The 22,500-nt window shown below is 45.7% G+C and overlaps 1 protein-coding gene across 2 annotated transcripts in view; it reads right to left on the bottom strand.

Moving 5' to 3' along the window:
* Positions 1–22,500, bottom strand: part of LOC126987495 (four and a half LIM domains protein 2-like) — a 39,010-nt gene that overhangs the window by 13,160 nt on the left and 3,350 nt on the right. The window contains exons 1-4 of one of the 2 annotated variants that reach the window (XM_050844459.1): positions 19,407–19,881; positions 14,244–14,323; positions 13,900–14,009; positions 11,109–11,283 (exon numbers count right to left, since the gene is read on the bottom strand). In XM_050844459.1, coding sequence (XP_050700416.1) covers positions 11,109–11,283; positions 13,900–14,009; positions 14,244–14,323; positions 19,407–19,561 — 520 coding nt within the window. In that variant the 5' untranslated portion in view covers positions 19,562–19,881. Of the gene's footprint in view, positions 1–11,108; positions 11,284–13,899; positions 14,010–14,243; positions 14,335–19,406; positions 19,882–22,500 lie in introns of those variants that run through there. The other variant, XM_050844460.1, reaches the window with a different exon arrangement.

Raw genomic sequence — 22,500 nt, 5'->3', positions numbered from 1 at the left:
ATACTTTTTTTTTCTCTTACAGTAATGGAAGATGTATATGCCAGGAGGCGCGTCACTTCACTCACCAGCCGCCTCCCCCCGGACAAGCTCCCCCGGACAAGCTAGGGGGCTTCGTGGTGCAGTGGTTAGCCCACTCGGCTCACAACCGAGAGAGCCCGGGTTCGATTCCCGGGCGGAGTGGGAAAATTTGGGCGGCTTTTCCGATACCCTACGCCTTTGTCCACCCAGCAGTGAATGGGTACCAGGTATTAATCGGGGGTTGTGTCCCGTCTCCTGGGGTCTGGTCCCTTCTCCTATAATTCCTTCCCCTTCTGTCTCTCTCCGGCATATGACCACAGATGTTGCGCCGACTGAACGAAACTTTCTACTTTCCCTTCTCCTATAATTCCTTCCCCTTCTGTCTCTCTCCGGCATATGACCACAGATGTTGCGCCAACTGAACGAAACTTTCTACTTTCCCTTCTCCTATAATTCCTTCCCCTTCTGTCTCTCTCCGGCATATGACCACAGATGTTGCGCCGACTAAACGAAACTTTCCAACTTTTCCCTGGACAAGCTCCCCCGCAGCTGTCCTCATTCTAGACCCTTGTGAGCATCGACAGACTCGCCCTAACCATGAGTTCCGTGGGCGTCCCCCTGGCCTCCTCCTCCCAGGGTTGCCTCGTACAGACTATGGCTGGTATTTTAAAACACTTTCGCTTCTCACATCAACTATTTATATAGGTCAAAGAGGGCATCAATCGGGTACTGATGAGTGTTTCTTTAGGTTCACGGTACAGAAGAAGGGTCAAACTACCACCAGGGTCATAAAACTACCCCTGGAAATGCCCCAAACTCCTAGGAAAGCCTTGTCAAATATGTGTTTCTTTAGCTTCACGGTACAGAAGAAGGGTCAAACTACCACCAGGGTCATAAAACTACCCCTGGAAATGCCCCAAACTCCTAGGAAAGCCTTGTCAAATATGTGTTTCTTTAGGTTCACGGTACAGAAGAAGGGTCAAACTACCAATAGGGTCATAAAACTACCCCTGGAAATGCCCCAAACTCCTAGGAAAGCCTTGTCAAATATGTGTTTCTTTAGCTTCACGGTACAGAAGGGTCAGACTACCACCAGGGTCATAAAACTACCCCTGGAAATGCCCGAAACTCCTAGGAAAGCCTTGTCAAATATGTGTTTCTTTAGCTTCACGGTACAGAAGGGTCAAACTACCACCAGGGTCATAAAACTACCCCTGGAAATGCCCCAAACTCCTAGGAAAGCCTTGTCAAATATGTGTTTCTTTGGCTTCATGGTACAGAAGGGTCAAACTACCACCAGGGTCATAAAACTACCCCTGGAAATGCCCAAAACTCCTAGGAAAGCCTTGTCAAATAGATGAACTTGGGCGCCGCAAGGCCGGAGTGGCGTTCACGGCCTAGGGTATGCAACTAATGTATGTGGGGCAGCGTTACCATTTTATCGTACTCAAAACATCGCATTTATCAGTTCCAGTGCCCCAAACTCTCGTACCCACACCGATAGCGAGATTTCAGTTAAAGTTATCGTTAAAAGCTTTACTTATTGGTGTTTGTTTTTACGATATTTGTGAGTCATAAACCGGGAAATCTGATGTGCTGAGTGGCTAAGTACGATAATTTGGTAACGCTGCTGAGGGGGTTCCACGCGCGCCCACACACACACACACACACACACACACACACACACAGCCTTGCTAGACAGAGTGGAGTCAACGGCTTATCAATGATCTTCTACATCTTAAGTTCACCCGCAGTGTTGCATCCCTTTCTATCTTCTATCGATACTTTCAGTTAGTAAGTAAGTAAGTAAATATTTTTTTTTACAACAAAGGAGACAGCTCAAGGGCACACAAAAAAGTAAACAATAAAAAAAAGCCCGCTACTCGCTGCTCACATAAAGAATCCAAAGAGGTGGCCGAAAGAGAGGTCAATTTCGGGAGGAGAGGTGTCCTGATACCCTCCTCTTGAAAGAGTTAAAGTCGTAGGCAGGAAGAAATACAGATGAAGGAAGATTGTTCCAGAGTTTACCAGCGTGAGGGATGAAAGAGTGAAGATGCGGGTTAACTCTTGCATAAGGGGTTTGGGCAGTATAGGGATGAGCACGAGTACACAGTTGCTATTAAAACATCTTATATTCAAACAAAAATATGGTAAATTAAGCAACGGTCTGTCGATCCGCACTTCCATTTCACACATTATTTAAGTACGTGATTCTGTGGATGCTTGAACAAATGCATGATTATATTAGCACATAAGTGTGCGTTATAGTGACCTGAAGATACTCTCGTGTTGACCGCTGTTCCGAACTTACTGGCGGCATGCCTTCCCCCCCCCCCCCCCTCGTGGCTCCGCTGCACACGACCTTCCATTTTTGCCCCCACCCCTGTGTTGTCCAAATCCCTTGTGCAAGAGTTAGCCGGCATCTTCGTTCTTTTATCGCTCCCTCCTGAACAGCTTTCCTTCGTCTGTATTTCCTGCTGCTTACGACTACAACTCTTTCAAGAAGACAGGATCGCGGCGCCGCCACACCCGGAACTGACTTCTCTTGTGGCTCGTTCTGTTTTCTTCAAATGGAGGAGCGACGAGCAGGTTTTTTGCTGTTGACTTTGTTTATTGGTTTATTGCTCTTGAGCTGGGGCCCCCCCCCCCCCCTTTGCTATAAAAAAAAAAAAAAAAAGCTGGTGACAGGCCTCGATTCAGTTAAACGGAGTAGTCGCTGGTTCAGCACGAAGTTGATGTTGTCATTGCTAAAGATTTACTCACTCCAAAAATGGAGAGCACGGGGTTTGCCAATGGCGGCCCGGAGCAAGGCGCTGATACATACTGAGTCACTGACCCTATCGACTGGCGTCAGCCAAGCCGACCAAGTCGATCTGTCGACGAGGACACGCGTGCCTCTTAGACACCATAAGTCTTTCCAGGGATGCCTCGTGACCCTGCGAAGGCACTTGGTGCCAAAGACATCAACACGTCTCTCCAATTCGCTATTCAGTGTCCATGTATCACAGCCACACAGACAGTGTCCATGTATCACAGCCACACAGACAGTGTCCATGTATCACAGCCACACAGACAGTGTCCATGTATCACAGCCACACAGACAGTGTCCATGTATCACAGCCACACAGACAGTGTCCATGTATCACAGCCACACAGACAGTGTCCATGTATCACAGCCACACAGACAGTGTCCATGTATCACAGCCACACAGACAGTGTCCATGTATCACAGCCACACAGACAGTGTCCATGTATCACAGCCACACAGACAGTGTCCATGTATCACAGCCACACAGACAGTGTCCATGTATCACAGCCGTGTACAGTAACACAGTGAGCACAAGCGACTTAAAGATTCGAGTCTTTGTCCGCCTGCATAGATATCAACAAGGCCATATACTAGTGTTGAGCGAGTCCGTAACACCGTGGGCCAGTCCAGTCCGTCGAGTGACTTCCTGGTAAGACCAACCACTATCATGCACGACGCTATCATGGTATGTGAAGCTTTTGGTGACCTCGACATCCTCACCACATGCATGAACAGACTGAACTGTGTCATCCAGGAAGCCTCCAAACGACTGGACCTTGGTTTTGGCCCAGGAGACCAGTCCCATAGGCTTCATCTCCTCATGCAGCACTTCGAGAGCCATCACCAGGACCTCCAGGCATGCCGCGCGGAGCACAACATTCTCACCAAACACAAGATTAGCGACCCTGATGTCGCCAACAGGTGCTCCGACTCTGATCAGCGACTGTGTCTAATACCCAGCCCATGCAAGTGTTGAACAGTGACGGGGCAACACCTCTGCCTAACACCCAGGCCCTACAAGTGTTGAGCAGTGATGGGGCAACACCTCAGCCTAACACCCAGCCGAACACCCAGGCCCTGCAAGTGTTGAACAGTGATGGGGCAACACCTCAGCCTAACACCCAGCCGAACACCCAGGCCCTGCAAGTGTTGAACAGTGATGGGGCAACACCTCAGCCTAACACCCAGCCGAACACCCAGGCCCTGCAAGTGTTGAACAGTGATGGGGCAAGGGCGCATCCCTGCCTCACTCCTCAATTAACAGAGAAGAAGCTGGAGGCGTCTCCCCCACACTTCACAACCTTGCATCGCACTGTGTCAAAAGCTTTCTTAAAATCGACATAGACTGAGAGCAACCCCTGTCGAAACCAACGTCGGCGCTCCACAATGATGCAGAGCGCTAAGATCCGGCCAATTGTTGACTTGCTGGGCGTGAACTTTCCTGCCTCCCTTTCCTCTCCCCTTTCCCTTTACAGACAGGAACGACCAGCCCCATTTTCCAGTCAAGAGGAATGGCACGGCAACAAAAATCGAAAACATTGTGGGCGGTGTCAGTCAGTTAGGGGCTGCAGGCAACGGTAACGATTCTTCAGTGTCAATTAGGTTAGTCTAGCTGGCTCTCTGGGATAGTCCACGCCCGTACGTTTAAAAGGGTGGTGATTTTCGTTGTGATAGTAGTAGTAGTAGTAGTAGTAATAGTAGTAGCAGTAGTAGCAATGACTAGACTCTATTCTCGGTGTCTTGCTAACCAACACAACGCCATCTCAACATACAGATCCTCCTCCAAATCTCCGCACACGGTCTAATACCTTCTTTACCGACTGCACAGGTACACTCGGAGAGAAAAAAAAGATATATAGGAAGGAAGGAAAGATAAATAAAAAGGGAGTGTGGAAACTGGGGAAGAATATATCGTTTTTTTTAATGATTTTAAGGAGAGAGGGAAGAGAGGAAGGAGTAGGGGAAAACAAAACAAGGAAATAAGCGTGTGTGTGATTCTGTCCTTAACGACCAGACACGTTCGCATTCTCATTAATCCACAAAGAAAAGTTGATTGTCTACACCAGTCTATCCCATCCTTGCAAACCTATCCATCTACATACATCTGTCCAACTACCTAACAGCCAGTTCTTTCTGTCTATCCATCGGGTTACCGCGCTGGACTCAATAAGGTGAGGTAAGGGGTTCGATTCCAGGCTGGAGGAGAAGCGGCTGGGCAGTCACTTCCAGCTTTCTATCTATCTATCTATCAATATATTTATCCATTTATTAAGGAGGAGGAGGGAGAAAGAGGAGGAAAGGGAGGGAGGGAGGGAGGCAGGGAGGAAAAGAAGGAAGGAAGGAAGGAAGGAAGGAAGGAAGGAAGGAAAGAAGGAAGGAAGGAAGGAAAATTGATCAACAACAACAACAAATACTACTACTACTACTACTACTACTACTACTGTTACTACTACTACTACTACTACTACTACTACTACTACTACTACTACAACAGCTACTACTACTACTACTACTACTGCTGCTACTAATATTACTACTACTACTAATATTACTGCTACTGATAATATTACTACTACTACTACTACTACTACAGCTACTACTACTACTACTACTACTACTACTACTACAACTACTACTACTTCTACTACTACTACTACTGCTACTACTAATATTACTACTACTACTAATATTACTGCTACTGATAATATTACTACTACTACTACTACTACTACTACAACTACTACTACTAATACTACTACAACTACTACTACTACTACTACATTTTGTGTGCGTGTCTGTCTGTCGTAATCCGTACACTCAACGCAATCATTACACACACACACACACACACACACACACACACACACACACACACACACTCAGACTTGTCCTAAATTCCTTTCTTATGAAATGATTAATATTTTAGTAGTAGTGGTAGTAGTAGTAGTAGTAGTAGTAGTAGTAGTAGTAGTAGTAGTAGTAAAAGCAGTAGCTGTAACAGTAGTAGTAGTAGTAGTAGTAGTAGTAGTAGTAGTAGTAGTAATAGTAGTAGTAGTAGTAGTAGTAGTAGTAGTAGTAGTAGTAGTAGTAATAGGAGGAGGAGGAGGAGGAGGAGGAGAAACAGTAGTAGTAGTAGTAGTAGTAGTAGTAGTAGTAGTAGTAGTAGTAGTAGAAATTGAAAATATATGAATGTCTATGCTCTCTCTCTCTCTCTCTCTCTCTCTCTCTCTCTCTCTCTCTCTCTCTCTCTCTCTCTCTCTCTCTCTCTCTCTCTCTCAACCCAGACAAAAGTAGTGATCAACTAACAAACGCAGTGTGTGTGAGAGAAGAGAGAGAGTGAGAGAAGAGAGAGAGTGAGAGGAGAGGGTGAGAGAAGAGAGTGAGAGAGAGAGAGAGAGTGGGAGTGAGTGGGCATAGGAGAGGGGTCATGTGGGGTATTGGGAGAGAGGGGAGAGTGGAGTGAGAGGGCTGGGAGTGTGAGGTGAAGTGAGGGAAAGAATGAAAAAATGAACAATCTCTCTCTCTCTCTCTCTCTCTGTCTGTCTGTCTGTCTGTCTCTCTGTCTGTCTGTCTGTCTGTCTGTCTGTCTGTCTGTCTGTCTCTCTCTCTCTCTCTCTCTCTCTCTCTCTCTCTCTCTCTCTCTCTCTCTCTCTCTCTCTCTCTCTCTCTCTCTCTCTCTCTCTCTCTCTCTCTCTCTCTCTCTCTCTCTCTTGTAAATCTCGAGCATGCATTGCCTAATTTTGAAATAACAACCGATGAAGTCCTTAAAGCTCTCCATTCACTTAAAACAAATAAAAGTCCTGGACCTGACAAAGTATATCCAACTCTGCTCAAAGAAACAAAGAGCGAAATACTCTCCTCCCTCACAACCGTATTCAATATGTCCTTGCGACAAGGCATCGTCCCTTCAGATTGGAAAAAGGCTAACGTGACAGCAGGTAATTACAGGCCCATTAGTCTAACTTCGGTTGTAGGTAAGCTACTTGAGGGCATAATTAGAGACAAAATTGTGAATTACCTTGAAAGCCACTCATTGATTGGGGACTCACAACATGGCTTCCGAAACAAAAGATCCTGCCTATCAAACCTATTAACCTTTTATAACGACCTCTTCACTGTTTATGACGTAACCAAATCACTGGACGTAGTCTATCTTGATTTCCAGAAAGCGTTTGATAAAGTCCCACATCATAAATTACTTTACAAATTAAAGCAAATAGGTATTGACGGTCAAGTAAACCAATGGATCGCGAATTGGTTGAGCAACAGACAACAAAGAGTAGTGATTGACGGATTTAACTCAGAGTGGGCGCCTGTCACTAGTGCCGTCCTCAGGGCTCGGTCCTGGCCCAGTGCTCTTCATTATTTACATCAACGACGTGGATGTTGGACTCAATAACCGCATTAGTAAATTTGCAGACGACACAAAGATTGGCAACTCGGTTCTCACTGACGAAGACAGGCAAAGCCTCCAAGAGGATTTGCACAAAATTTCAGCTTGGTCGGATAGATGGGAGATGCCCTTTAACGTAGACAAGTGCCAGGTCCTTCAAGTTGGAACGAGGAATAAGAAGTTCGAATACGAAATGCGCGGCGTTAAACTCAAAAGCGTTCAATGCGTCAAAGACTTGGGGGTCAAAATCGCGTCAAACCTCAAATTCTCACAGCAATGCATCGATGCAGCAAATAAAGCGAACAGAATGTTGGGCTTCATTAAAAGAAACTTTGTATTCAAGAATAAAGATGTAATACTCCCTCTATACAACAGTTTAGTCAGAACCCACTTGGAATATGCGGTACAGTTTTGGTCTCCCCACCATGCAAAGGATATTGCTAAATTAGAAGGTGTTCAGCGTCGGGCAACGAAAATGATCCCTTCCTTGCGCAACAAATCCTACGAAGAAAGGCTTTCTACCCTTAACATGTTCTCTCTTGAGAAACGTCGCCTCCGAGGAAAACTGATCGAATGTTTTAAAATACTTAATGGTTTCACGAATGTAGACAGATCAACATTGTTTATGATCGATGACACTTTGCGCACGAGGAACAATGGCGTAAAACTCAGATGTAGACAAGTAAATTCAGACTGCACCAAATTTTTCTTCACCAACGTTGTAGTGCGAGAATGGAATAAGCTTCCACCGTCAGTGGTCCAGTGTAACACGATTGACTCCTTCAAAAATAAGCTCGACCGTCACTTCCTTCAACTTAATATCAACTAGAGTAGAAATGCAACGTTTTGGAGTCTTCTGATTAATGTAAAATCACTTAGGTTTAAGGACAGACCACCAAGTCTGGACCATGGGGTCTGTGTGGTCTGATTTTCTATGTAAATCTATCTATGTAAATCTCTCTCTCTCTCTCTCTCTCTCTCTCTCTCTCTCTCTCTCTCTCTCTCTCTCTCTCTCTCTCTCTCTCTGTCTGTCTGTCTGTCTGTCTGTCTGTCTGTCTGTCTGTCTGTCTGTCTGTCTGTCTCTCTCTCTCTCTCTCTCTCTCTCTCTCTCTCTCTCTCTCTCTTCTCTCTCTCTCTCTCTCTCTCTCTCTCTCTCTCTCACTCTCTCTCTCTCTCTCTCTCTCTCTCTCTCTCTCTCTCTCTCTCTCTCTCTCTCTCTCTCTCTCTCTCCTCTCTCTCTCTCTCTTCTCTCTCTCTCTCTTGTGATTTATCATATTAGAGAGAGAGAGAGAGAGAGAGAGAGAGGAGTATATATATGGCGTCTATTTGGCTTCACGCATTGAGGGTGTCGCTCCGCCATTTTCGTTTGCCCTAAATTTAATTGATTACTCATGAGACAAGAATCAGAGAGAGAGAGAGAGAGAGAGGGGGGGGGGGGAGGGGTCAGGGAGAAGTGTGAGAAGGGATTTTGTGTGCAAGTGAACTTAAGTTACTACTACTACTACTAGAGGGATCGTAAAGTAATGCTCAACAGTGTAAGGGGAGGTTAGCTAATGTTAGGGAAAGGGACGGAATCAGCGTGCATAATTATCGTACTCATCGCGTTGCCTAATTATCGTACTCATCGCATTTCATTCTCGTAGTTGCAGACCGATAACTCTAACAACAAAGAACGAAAAACATCAATATTCAACAGTTTTAGGATTAACTTTGATCTTCTCACGTTACTTGTGTAGGTACGAAAGTTTGAGACATACAACTGATAGATACGATATGTGGTTAATACGATAATTTAGCAAGGAAGGATGGAATGCCCGGCAGTGTTAGGGAGCCGTGTGGAGTTTGTGACTGTTAAGGGGCTATTACACTGGGCAAATTTTCCGTGGATCTTCAGGCAAACCACGATTTTTTTCCCACGATCTTCCAAAGCTACGGTAGAGTTCCTTGAAGGGCGAAGGTATTACAATCATCATCATCACCAGCAATAACAAGAAACAAATGAGAACCACGCTATCGGAAATCGTGGTTTGACTGAAGATCCACGGAAAATTTGCCCAGTGTATTAGCCCCTTAAGGGAATGTAAGAGGGTGCCCACATTGTCCCGCTTAACATAGACTGGTGGCAGCGGTCGAACCCTCATTTCCCGGGAGTTGCAAGGGTTTCCACGGACTGTTTTGTAATATTGGTGATAGTTTTACCCGTCTTCTGCATCTTCAACGGGAAAAAAAAACCACATCCATGATAACCCAGCCAGTCTTCTCTGTGGCATTGGGGATCAGTAGCAGCCTGATACGCCTATTTGCAACGCTCACGTCTAAATTGCTAGTGTTGATTTATAAGACATCGCCGCCCAAGAGCACCTCATTGACAAGGCCTTCGTAGGAGTTGTTGGCATTTTCAGGGGTAGTTTTATGACCCTGGTGGTAGTTTGACCCTTCTTCTGTACCATGAAGCTAAAGAAACACATATTTGACAAGGCTTTCGTAGGAGTTGTAGGCATTTCCAGGAGTAGTTTTATGACCCCGGTGGTAGTTTGACCCTTCTTCTGTACCATGAAGCTAAAGAAACACATATTTGACAAGGCTTTCGTAGGAGTTGTTGGCATTTCCAGGAGTAGTTTTATGACCCCGGTGGTAGTTTGACCCTTCTTCTGTACCATGAACCTGAAGAAACACTCATTAGAACCCGACTGACCCCCTCTTTGACCTTTGGAAATAGCTTATATGAGAACCGAAAGTCTTATAATATCAACCCTAGTGTTCTGTGATGCTGGTGATAGATAGTTTTGCACGATTCTGTGGGCTTGGGAAATCGTAATAAAGGGATATCGGTAAGCTTAATAGGATGGACTTTATAACTAACACACGGCCATAACATAAAAGATATACGTGGTTAACCCGGTAGCAGCGACGGGCCAAATTTGTGGCTTTACCGTGTAGCAGCGACGGGTCAAATTTGTGGCTTTACCGTGTAGCAGCGACGGGTCAAATTTGTGGCTTTACCGTGTAGCAGCGACGGGGCAAATTTGTGGCTTTACCGTGTAGCAGCGACGGGCCAAATTTGTGGCTTTACCGTGTAGCAGCGACGGGTCAAATTTGTGGCTTTACCGTGTAGCAGCGACGGTCCAAATTTGTACCATGATATAAACCCCCCAAAAATAGATGATGCATAAACTGACCACAAATGCGTTGATATATATTATGAAATGGTTTGCGTGAGTGATGATTTTTTTCTTATTTTTCTCGTTTAGAGGGAGGAGCCTTTAATTAGCTCTTTGAACGCGGATTTCCTACAAGACGACCTCACCAAGCAACAGGAATGGAACAAAAAGTGGCTGCTACAATTCAATGAGGAAAAATGTAAAGTCCTGCCCCTTGGGAGAGGATATCCAGCATACCAATACCACATGGGAAACACTCCACTATCCACCACAGAGGCAGAGAAGGACCTGCGACTATATGTTACCAGGCTACCAGTGAAGGGATATCCAGCACACCAACACCACATGGGAAACACTCCACTATCCACCACAGAGGCAGAGAAGGACCTGGGAGTATATGTTACCAGGCTACCAGTGAAGGTATATCCAGCACACCAATACCACATGGGAAACACTCCACTATCCACCACAGAGGCAGAGAAGGACCTGCGACTATATGTTACCAGGCTACCAGTGAAAGCCGAATCCGTGCCAATCGCAGCGGACGGGTTAAGCAACATGACCCCCGCAGCTACCACCGGGTTAATAGGATGGACCTTATAACTAACACACAGCCATAACGTAAAAGAGTATACATGGTTAACTGGTATGAGAATGAGGTCCCGTACTGGAGAGGGGAGAGCGAGAGGAGGCCTGTGGATGGTGTATAGCGGGCAAGGGTACTCACCAGCCCTGAAGATTTCGCCGCAACCATCGCAGCGGGTAGCAAACTGGGCATCATAGCACGGCCCGCAGAATATCTTGTCCATTTTGGAACCGAACTGCTTGTCCACGAGCGAGACCTGGCACTTGTTGCACAGGAAACACTTCTCATGCCAATGCTTGTCCTTGTAAGAGAGGTCCTGCGGGAGGAAGAGTAGAGCCAGTTCGACAATCCAACAGAGTCATTGTAAGCGTCCCCAACCATTTGCTATATACAATCCTCCACAATGAATCGTTTTTCTTCTTCTCGATACCAGATACTAAGGAGACTTCCCGCGTGGTCTGCTAAAATTTAATCCTATTTATACCAATCGCAAACACAAGATACAAGGAATTTTCGTCGTATTTTGTGTTTGGTTGGACAGCTTAAGAACTTGCTGTACTGAACTGAGAAACTGGCCCTTCGTGTTGGGGGGACAGCGGGAGTGGGCGAGGGGAGAGTGGGAAGAGTGGAGTGAGAGGGCTGGGAAGGGTCAGTGAGAGGGGTGGGAGAGTAGAGTGTGGGTGGTATGGGAGAGGGGTCGAGTGTGGATGGTATGGGAGAGGGGTCGAGTGGGGCATTGGAAGAGAGGGGAGCGTGGGAGGAGTGGAGTGAGAGGGCTGGGAAGGGTCAGTGAGAGGGGTGGGAGAGTAGAGTGGGAGTAGGTGTGGGTGGTATGGGAGAGGGGTCGAGTGGGGCATTGGAAGAGAGGGGAGCGTGGGAGGAGTGGAGTGAGAGGGAAGGGAATGGTCTGGTGGTAGGAACATTGTAGTCTCTGGAAGTGTTGTAGTCTCCTCCTCCTACTACTACTACTACTACTACTTCTTCTTCTACTACAACTAATACTACTAATACTACTACTAATAATAATAATACCACTACTACTACTACCACTATAATCACAACTACTATTACTACTACTACTTTCGCCTAACTTTTACACAAACAGTATCGTTAATGAAATATCGCACACTAATTTTGGTTGCTGCATTGGGGATTATAGATGCAATATTGTAGCCTATGCAGATGATCTAGTTTTACTGACAGAAACAGATAGACAAATGGAGATTTTATATCATAAACTTGTTACATGTATAGACGAGCACCGCCTTACAAGCAACACAGCCAAAACAAGATGTGTAATATTCAGTAACAGGACGGACGAGCCAACACGTAACGCTGAGCTGAATGGTGATGTGCTGCAGGCGGTAAAGGCTTTCAAGTGTCTTGGACATTATATTTGTTTTAACTTTAGAGATGCTAATGGCATAGATTTTAGACCCACTAATTGTTATGCTTCTTCAGGGAATTTTATGGCATATTCAGGGAATTTTAATACGTTGATAAAGACACATTTATTTATTTTTAAATCATTGTGTTTTCCTGATTACGGACTTCCTATACGGAACTATCACTCCTCCTTTAATCCTAACTCCTTTAAAGTTTTTGACACTGCTTTTAGTAAGGCAGTGAACAGACTTTGTGAAGCTCCAGAGTTTGCCAGCAGCCACATCCCGGCGGCTCGGTGTGACCAGCTGCTTCTCAGGCACCACACTGCATTTGTCCGGGCCAGGCACTGGACGAGGCTGCCCAGGCCACTTAGGTTGGTATTATAAGATACTATCGCTTCTCACATTAACAATTTCTAAAGGTTAAAGACGGGGTCAGTCAAGTTCTAATGAGTGTTTCCTTAAGTTCATGGTGCAGAAGAAGGGTCACACTACCACCAGGGTCATGAAACTACCCCTGGAAATGACCTCAACTCCTACGAAAGCCTTGTCAAATGTGTGTTTCTTTAGGTTCAAGGTACAGAGGAAGGGTCACACTACCACCAGGGTCATAAAACTACCCCTGGAAATGACCTCAACTCCTACGAAAGCCTTGTCAAATGTGTGTTTCTTTAGGTTCAAGGTACAGAGGAAGGGTCACACTACCACCAGGGTCATAAAACTACCCCTGGAAATGACCTCAACTCCTACGAAAGCCTTGTCAAATGTGTGTTTCTTTAGGTTCAAGGTACAGAGGAAGGGTCACACTACCACCAGGGACATAAAACTACCCCTGGAAATGACCTTAACTCCTACGAAAGCCTTGTCAAATATATGTTCTTGGACGGCGAAATGTCTTAAATACGACCCTATATAGTCTCTCGTTAGGCACAGTGCACCGGTTCTTAAGGAGGACTTTCTTATGCAGCATATTTTTAGGTATTTTTATAATGTGGATACTGTCAATATTTTTCATGAAGGTTTAGATGTCTTAAGACCTCGTGTTGAATGGGTGCAAGGACACGCACGCCTCATCTTGTATTGCTGTTAATTGAATGTCTTTAAGTGCTCGTGATTTATGGGAATTTCAACTGTACATAATTTTCTGAAGATTTTTTTTTGTTTTCATGGAACAGGAACATTTTTTTTTTTAGATTTAATTATGTAATACGTTTATATATCATAAATGCGTATATATCCTGTATTATGAAATAAAGACTACTACTACAACTACTACTACTACTACTACTGTAACTACAACAACAACTACTACTACTACTTCTACTACTACTACTACTACTACTACTACTACTACTACTGTAACTACAACAACAACTACTACTACTACTACTACTACTACTACTACTACTACTACTACTACTGTAACTACAACAACAACTACTACTACTACTTCTACTACTACTACTACTACTACTACTACTACTACTACTACTGTAACTACAACAACAACTACTACTACTACTACTACTACTACTACTACTACTTACCTTCGAATCTATGCCAATCACGGAGTTACAGTCATCGCAGGAATTTGCAAACACGGCTTCGTAGCATTTAATACAGTAGGGATGATCGTCCTTCAATACGTATCTTTGTCCTGGGAGAGTAGAGGGAGAGTAGATTAGAGAGAGTGGGAGGGGGTGGTATGGGAGAGGGGGGAAGGTGGGAGGGGAGAGAGGGTGGGAGGGGAGGTCAGTGAGGGTGGTGGGAGAGAAAAATAAGAGATTGCATTAATATCATTGTCATTATTGTAATTCACACACACACACACACACACACACACACACACACACACACCTCACTCTCACTCCCTCACTCTCCCTCTACGTACCGGTCAAGGACTCGTCACATTGCCAACAACAGAAGTGGCCGGAGTGCCAGTCCTTAGCCATGGCTTTGGTGTACTCCCCGCTGAAAATGAGCTGAAAATGAGAAGAAAATGAGTGAGTGAGGGTGAGCGAGAGGGACCCATGAGTGTACTGAATATGATCCTACATGATAAGAAGGTAAAAATGATGAAGCTGGTGGGTGAAGGTGAGTGAATATGAGTCTGAAAGTGAGGGAGACGACTGGGAGAGGAGTGGTGTGGGGTATACAGGAGGGTGAGAGGAGGAGTGTGAGAGGGGTAGGCGGTGGCTGAGTGGTAGCGTGCTGGGCCCACATTCACCACGTGATGGACGACACGGGTTCGAGTCCCCCACACTACCACCTCGGATTTTTCAGTCACCGCCGAGTGGCTTAAAAAACTACCCACATGCTGTCCTGAAGACCACCCATCAACCCGGACTCTAGAGGAAACCGTCCAAGTGAATCAAGAACGAGTTCCGGGGGGCACCATGAGCCAAGAGAAGATGGCGCCACTATAAACATTCGCCTGCGCCATGACGGGCTGGGGCCGTATACCATCCAGGCCCCTCAAGCAAGCCTACCGGCGCAATAAGCGGAGACGTAAAAAAAAATAAAAATAAAAGGGTCATTGAAAGGCTTGGGTTGGACAGGGGCGGACGCGAGACAGAGAGTGAGGAAGCTGAAGGGGGCATACACGCATCTGGGGTCTGTAACATCAGCACAGAGATGTTGAAAGCTGGTGGTGAGGTCATGATCCGCGGGTTGAATGCGGTGCTGTCAGCCGTGTGTCACTCCGGTGCAATTTCTCTGGACTGGAAAAGGGGGTTGGTTGTCCCTATCTGGAAAGGGGACCGACAGGACTGCAACAGCTGCCGTGGTATTACCCTGGATGCTTATCTGCCGCTGATGCGAATTCGATCCCATCTGCCAATGTTTCAGAGACCGGACGCATGACATGGCACAGTAAGGTTGGTATATCTCATATCAGCTATTTCTAAAGGGCAAAGAGGGGGTCAGTCAGGTTCTAGTGAGTGTTTCTTAAGGTTCACGGTACAGAGGAAGGGTCACACTACCACCAGGGTCATGAAACTACCCCTGGAAATACCCACAACTCCTACGAAAGCCTTGTCAAATATGTGTTTCTTTAGCTTCATGGTACAGAAGAAGGGTCACACTACCACCAGGGTCATGAAACTACCCCTGGAAATACCCACAACTCCTACGAAAGCCTTGTCAAATATGTGTTTCTTTAGCTTCATGGTACAGAAGAAGGGTCACACTACCACCAGGGTCATGAAACTACCCCTGGAAATGCCCACAACTCCTACGAAAGCCTTGTCAAATATGTGTTTCTTTAGCTTCATGGTACAGAAGAAGGGTCACACTACCACCAGGGTCATGAAACTACCCCTGGAAATGCCCACAACTCCTACGAAAGCCTTGTCAAATATGTGTTCTTAAGGGGCGAAATGTCTTGTGACCCTATATGTTTCTCCGAATATCTGATCTATGTGAGAAACATATATTGCTGCAAAATACTAGAGTGTCATTTGTTCTTGAGGGGAGAAATATCTTATAAAACGATCCTATGAGTCTTCGCAGGTACCAAGCTCGACTCCCTTCTTCCTACCTCCATGCAAGAATCCCACGGAGTCGCAGAATATCCCAGAGTGCCTCGCGACGCACTGACCCAAAAGCCTTCTTGAGATCGACATAGGCTGCGAGCAACCCCTGTCGAAACTCACGTCGGCGTTCCACGAGGATGTGAAGTGCTAAGATTCACCCAATTGCTGATCAGAGGGGCTGTCACACTGGGCAAATTTTCCGTGGATCTTCAGTCAAACCACGATTTCCGCTGGCGTGGTTCTCATATTTCCGTGGTTTTCTGACGTGTCCACGATCTTCCTCAGCTACGGTAGATTTCAGCGAAGGACGACGATATTACTCACCATCATCAGCAGCAGCAATAACAAGAAACATATGAGAACCACGCCAGCGGAAATCGTGGTTTGACTGAAGATCCACGGAAAATTTGCCCAGTGTAAAAGCCCCTCCACCTTGGTTTCCGTGCGGTGGAATGATCATAGTAGACTCATTTTCAGTTCAGCTATGAGGCCATTAGTATTACTGTTCAAAGCTGTTGCCGAGACCAGTTGAACGGTGAAGTATTCCGATGCAGGAAAAGTTCACAGCAAGAACCGATGTCCTCGAAGCTGTCAAAGGTAGGAATACTATGGATAAGTTAGCGCTGTTTTATGGCTGACAAACATGTATGTCACGAAGCATCAGCGGAGTGGCGGTGTAAAAGGCTTGTCAAATCTCAAAGTTGGTTTCAGTTTCCGTTTGATGAATACAAAGATATTCAAGTATTTAACCCGGTAGCAGCGACGGGCCAAATTTGTGGCTCTACCGTATACCAGAGACGGGCCAATTTTTTTCCCCATGATATAAACCCCTAAAAATAGATGATGCATAAACTGATCACAAATGCGTTGATATATATTATGGAATGGTTTGTGTGAGTGGTGACTTTTTCTCATTTTTCTTGCTTAGAGGGGCCTTTAAGAAACATGATGCTGAGAGTGCTGTGAAGTGTTGGGAAGGCGTTTTCGGGTTCTTTCCTGTTAATTCAGGAGTGACGCAGGGCTGCGTCCTTGCTCCGTCACTGTTCAACACTTGCATGCTCGTGCAACCCCCCCCCCCCCCCCCCCTCGGAGTTCATCTTTGATCCTTTCTTTAAAGATAATCTAAAGTCCGGGTTGATGGTTGATCTTCCGGACAGCTCGTGGGCAGTCTTAGGCCACTCGCAAAGACACGTCAGTTTTTGTCGACCGACCGACTTGGTCGACGAAGACTGACGTCATCTGGTAGAGTCGGTCTGTCAGTATCCTCCCCTTCATGAGCCGCCACCCGACAAGGGCCGATGGTCCCTCCTCGGAGAGACACACGCGCTTGACCCTGACGGGGTCTATATAGCCCGTGTCCTTACCCTTGAGGTGGCGACAAATATTAAAAAGAAAAAAAAAAGGCCACTCGGCGGTGACTGAAAATTCCCAGCTGTGGCGGCGGGCGGCGCCACCGCCTCCCCGATCTATATGCCTCAGAGACATGGACACTGAACAGTGACAAGTGCCATCGCAGGGCCACGGGGCCTCGCTGGAAGGACTTCGTGACACACCAGCGACTACTCCGTGAAACTGAATCAACGTCTGTTACCAGATTTGTCCATGAACGCCAACTGCCGGCATACGGGCACGAGGCGCGCCCCCCGGACGTCGATCCTGACCACACGGTTGTTTGTACGAGACAACCCTGGGTGGAGGAGGCCAAGGGACGCCCACGCAACTCATGAGTGGGGCAAGTCAGCCCATCCTGCCGAGATGGACTTGGGATGGACAGGGCAGCTGCGTGGGAGCTTGCACGGGGGGACTGTCGGGTGTGTGGGCGGCGGGTAAGCAAAGCGAGCCCCTGGACGTACGCTACCCATTAGTGGTAGGAGTGGGTATTCATGGGAGAGGGATAAAGTGGGATGTCAGAGAGAGAGAGAGAGAGAGAGAGAGAGAGAGAGAGAGAGAGAGAGAGAGAGAGAGAGAGAGAGAGAGAGAGAGCTGCCAGGAATAAAAATAGCCAAAGGTCGGTGAAGGTGAGAGAAAACGAAGAGAATATAAGCGATTTAGAGGCAGACTGAAGGTTTTTTTCCTCTCTCCCGAACTATAATAAAAATAATGATAGTAATAATAATAATAATAATAATAATAATAATAATAATAATAATAATAATAATAATAATAATAATAATAATAATAATGGTAAAAGTAATGCTTAAGACTACTATCATACAGGTTAAATACACTTGACAATAGTAGTAGCAGTAGTAGTAGTAGTAGTAGTAGTAGTAGTAGTAGTAGTAGTAGTAGTAAAAATAATAATAATAATAATAATAATAATAATAATAATAATAATAATAATAATAATAATAATGATTGATTAGTTTCGAATTATTTTTATTATTAAGATTATTATTTGAAGATTAAAGTTAGCTCTAATTAAAGATGGACAGAATTAACTTAAAATAGTAGGAATCTCTCTCTCTCTCTCTCTCTCTCTCTCTCTCTCTCTCTCTCTCTCTCTCTCTCTCTCTCTCTCTCTTTTACACATTCATATTTCACAAACATAAAATTATAACCAAAGCAGAGAGAGAGAGAGAGAGAGAGAGAGAGAGAGAGAGAGAGAGAGAGAGATGTAGTGTTGGTATTAATGGCAAAAAATAGAAATAAATAAAAAAACAATAAGAGGAGAATTACTTGTTAATAATAATAATAATAATAATAATAATAATAATAATAATAATAATAATAATAATAATAATAATAAGGTAATAATATTCACCTTTTATTAACACCCCGGGCCCACGCAAAGGAGCATGAGATAATAATAATAATGATAATAATAATAATAATGATAATAATAATAATAATAATAATTTTGGACTATTTATAATTTTATTGAATTTTGTTAAGATTTTTTTTTCTCTTTAATAAAAAATTGATTGACTCTTCTTTAATTATTTCTGGGACATCTTTTTTATTTACTGTTTTTTTTATTTTTTATTTTTTTATTTTATTAGGAAAGAAATTTTGTGCATCTGTAGAGTTTTTTGGTATGTCTCTCTCTCTCTCTCTCTCTCTCTCTCTCTCTCTCTCTCTCTCTCTCTCTCTCTCTCTCTCTCTCTCTCTCTCTCTCTCTCTCTCTCTCTCTCTCTCTCTCTCTCTCTCTCTCTCTCTCTCTCTCTCTCTCTCTCTCTCTCTCTCTCTCTCTCTCTCTCTCTCTCTCTCTCTCTCTCTCTCTCTCTCTCTCTCTCTCTCTCTCTCTCTCTCTCTCTCTCTCTCTCTCTCTCTCTCTCTCTCTCTCTCTCTCTCTCTCTCTCTCTCTCTCTCAACTTACAACTCTCTCACACACCCAACACACACACACACACACACACACACACACACACACGCACACGCACACGCACAAACACACGCACACGCACTCACACACACACACACACACACTCCACCCCAACACCCCAATACACGCACGCACACACTCCTTTGCGTGGCTTAGATGAGAGCTAGCTCACAATAAAGCTAGCTCTAAACTCTACCCGAGGTCACGTGTGTCTGAAGTTTCAATGACGGTCGTGGAGGCGGTCGGGAAGCCATCGGTCTCTGCCGTCTCCGTGGTCGTAATAATCTTCTTGGTGGTCTTCTTCCCTCCCTTCTTCACTTTGGTGGTCGTGGTGGTGACTACGTCCGTCATTTTGGTGGTCGGGGTTGGTCGGGGACTGTGCGGCGACGATTTTACTTAAGTCGGGGACGGCGGTCGTAAGTCGGCGACTGTTTTACTAAGTCGGCGACGGTCGTAAGTTGAGACACGGACAGTCGGGGACGAGGTGTACCGCGTTTTTTTGTTTTTTTTGGTGTTTTTTTGGGGGGGCGGTTTTTTCCTTTTTCTTCTTCAGCGACAGATCACAACACGTTAACTAGTGTGGAAATGTGTCCGTGTGTCCGTGACCGTCCGTGTTCGTTGTACGTGCGCGCCGACCGACTGCACACGAGATACTGACGCCCGTGTGTGTCTCTGCCCATGTGTGTGTCTGTGTGTGTGTGTGTGTGTGCGTTTGTGTGTGTGTGCGCGTGCGTGGCAAGAGGGTATAGAGAGGGAAATGTGGGCGGAGGAGGAGGAGGAAGAGGAGGAGAGGAGGAAGAAGGTGGCCAAAAACAGATTCATCACACACCTCCTCCTCCACCTCCTCCTCTTCTTCTTCTTCCTCCTCTTCCTCATCCTTTTCGTCCTCCTCCTCCTCCTCCTCCTGTTTTTAAGCATATATAAGTTAACAGACAGACACTCATTTAAAAGATTTTCCGATACTTTTTCTCTTCTCCTCCTCCTCCTCCTCCTCCTCCTCCTCTTCCTCCTCATCCTCCTCTTCCTCCTCATCCTCCTCTTCCTTCTCCTCCTTCATATTTCGAGCAGTTATCCGATCCTGCAACAAGCTTCCTTTACGGTTTGTTAGTGCGAGAACGATCAACACTTCTTCTTTCCCTTTCCTAATCTTTTCAAGTCTTCGGCAATCAATTGTTCTCATGGCTATTTTTTCTCTCTCTCTAGTTTCTTATCATCTGTGTATTTCGGCGATTGTGTGTGGTGGGTCTCTCTCTCTCTCTCTCTCTCTCTCTCTCTCTCTCTCTCTCTCTCTCTCTCTCTCTCTCTCTCTCTCTCTCTCTCTCTCTCTTCATCCATTTATCCATATTTAATCTTTTCTATTTCCTCCTCCTCCTCCTCCTCCTCCTCTTCCTCTTCTTCTTCCTTATTGCCCCTCTTCCTCTTCTTCTTTTCTTCCTCTAGTCGGCCTCCTTTTCTTTTTTTTCTTCTTTTTCATCTACTATCTCCCTCCTCCTCCTCCTCCTCCTCCTCCTCCTCCCCCCCTCACCTCCTCCTCTCTCTCTCTCTCTCTCTCTCTCTCTCTCTCTCTCTCTCTCGCTCTCTCTCTCTCTCTCTCTCTCTCTCTCTCTCTCTCTCTCTCTCTCTCTCTCTCTCTCTCTCTCTCTCTCTCTCTCTCTCTCTCTCTCTCTCTCTCTCTCTCTCTCTCTCTCCTACTCTTCTCAAATACACACACACACACACACACACACACACACACACACACACACACACACGTACACACACACTCTGCCAAAGCCTTCTATTTTAGGATTTGGAACAAGCGCCTCCCGCCTCCTCTCCTAAGCGTCATAACCGTCGCCTAAATTCGTATTCAAATTCAAAAGGAAAAAGATTAAATAACGAAGGAAAAATCATGGTGCCAAAAATGAATGGATCCAAAAACTTAAGGTATCGAAGATTCTAACTAAGGAATGGGGAGCATACACCCGGGGTGCGTCGCTTCACTCACTCGCCGCCCATACTCCAGACAGTCCCCCTGAGCAAGCCCCCACGCAGCTGCCCTGTCCATCCCAAGGGTCATATTTTTAAACATTTCTGCGTCCCAAAACACGTAATTTACTAGTCTTTCGTGGGAGTTTAGGGCATTTCCAGGGGTACTTTTATGACCCTGGTGGTAGTCTGAGCCTTCTTCTGTACCGTGAACCTTAAAGAACACTCATTAGAACCAAGAACACGTAATTTACTAGTCTTTCGTGGGAGTTTAGGGCATTTCGAGGGGTACTTTTATGACCCTGGTGGTAGTCTGAGCCTTCTCCTGTACCGTGAACCTTAAAGAACACTCATTAGAACCAAGAACACGTAATTTACTAGTCTTTCGTGGGAGTTTAGGGCATTTCCAGGGGTACTTTTATGACCCTGGTGGTAGTCTGAGCCTTCTTCTGTACCGTGAACCTTAAAGAACACTCATTAGAACCAAGAACACGTAATTTACTAGTCTTTCGTGGGAGTTTAGGGCATTTCGAGGGGTACTTTTATGACCCTGGTGGTAGTCTGAGCCTTCTCCTGTACCGTGAACCTTAAGGAACACTCATTAGAACCAAGAACACGTAATTTACTAGTCTTTCGTGGGAGTTTAGGGCATTTCCAGGGGTACTTTTATGACCCTGGTGGTAGTCTGAGCCTTCTTCTGTACCGTGAACCTTAAAGAACACTCATTAGAAATCGATTAACCTCCTTTTTGGGCTTTGGAAATAGTTGGTGTGATGGGTGGGAGCATCTGACAATACCAACCCAAGTCCCTCCCGCCAGGATGAGCTGACTTGCTGCCTCCATAAGTTTCGTGGGCATCCCCTGGTCTCCTCCACCCAGGGTTGTCTCGTTCAAACAATCGTGTGGGCAGGATCGCGGTCCGGGAGGCGCGCCACCTGCCCGTATGTCCGGAGTTGGCGTTCACGGACAAAGCTGGTAACAGGCCTCGAATCAGCTTCACGGAGTAGTCGCTGGTTCGACATGAAGTCATTCCAGCGATGCTCCATGACTCTGCGAAGTCACCTTGGTGTCAACGGCATCGACACGCCTCTCCAAGTCATTCTTCAGTGTCCATGGGCCAGTTTTAGTTATATCAGGAAGTTTGTGAGCTCCCCAACCAAACACTAGTCCAACCAAATTGTCGAGTCCATTTGGGCAGAGGCTCCCGCGTGTCCATTTCTCCCCTCTGCTCTGCCACACAGTCCCAACACCTATTTTTTCCTATCATATGTTACCTTTACCTTACATATGAGAGGAAGAGATAGGTGTTAGGACTGTGTGGC

This window comes from Eriocheir sinensis, chromosome 65, assembly GCF_024679095.1.
Source record: "Eriocheir sinensis breed Jianghai 21 chromosome 65, ASM2467909v1, whole genome shotgun sequence".
Taxonomy (NCBI): domain Eukaryota; kingdom Metazoa; phylum Arthropoda; class Malacostraca; order Decapoda; family Varunidae; genus Eriocheir; species Eriocheir sinensis.
The sequence above is the reverse complement of the archived record's forward strand: the minus strand, read 5'-3'. Positions and strand labels throughout refer to the sequence as shown.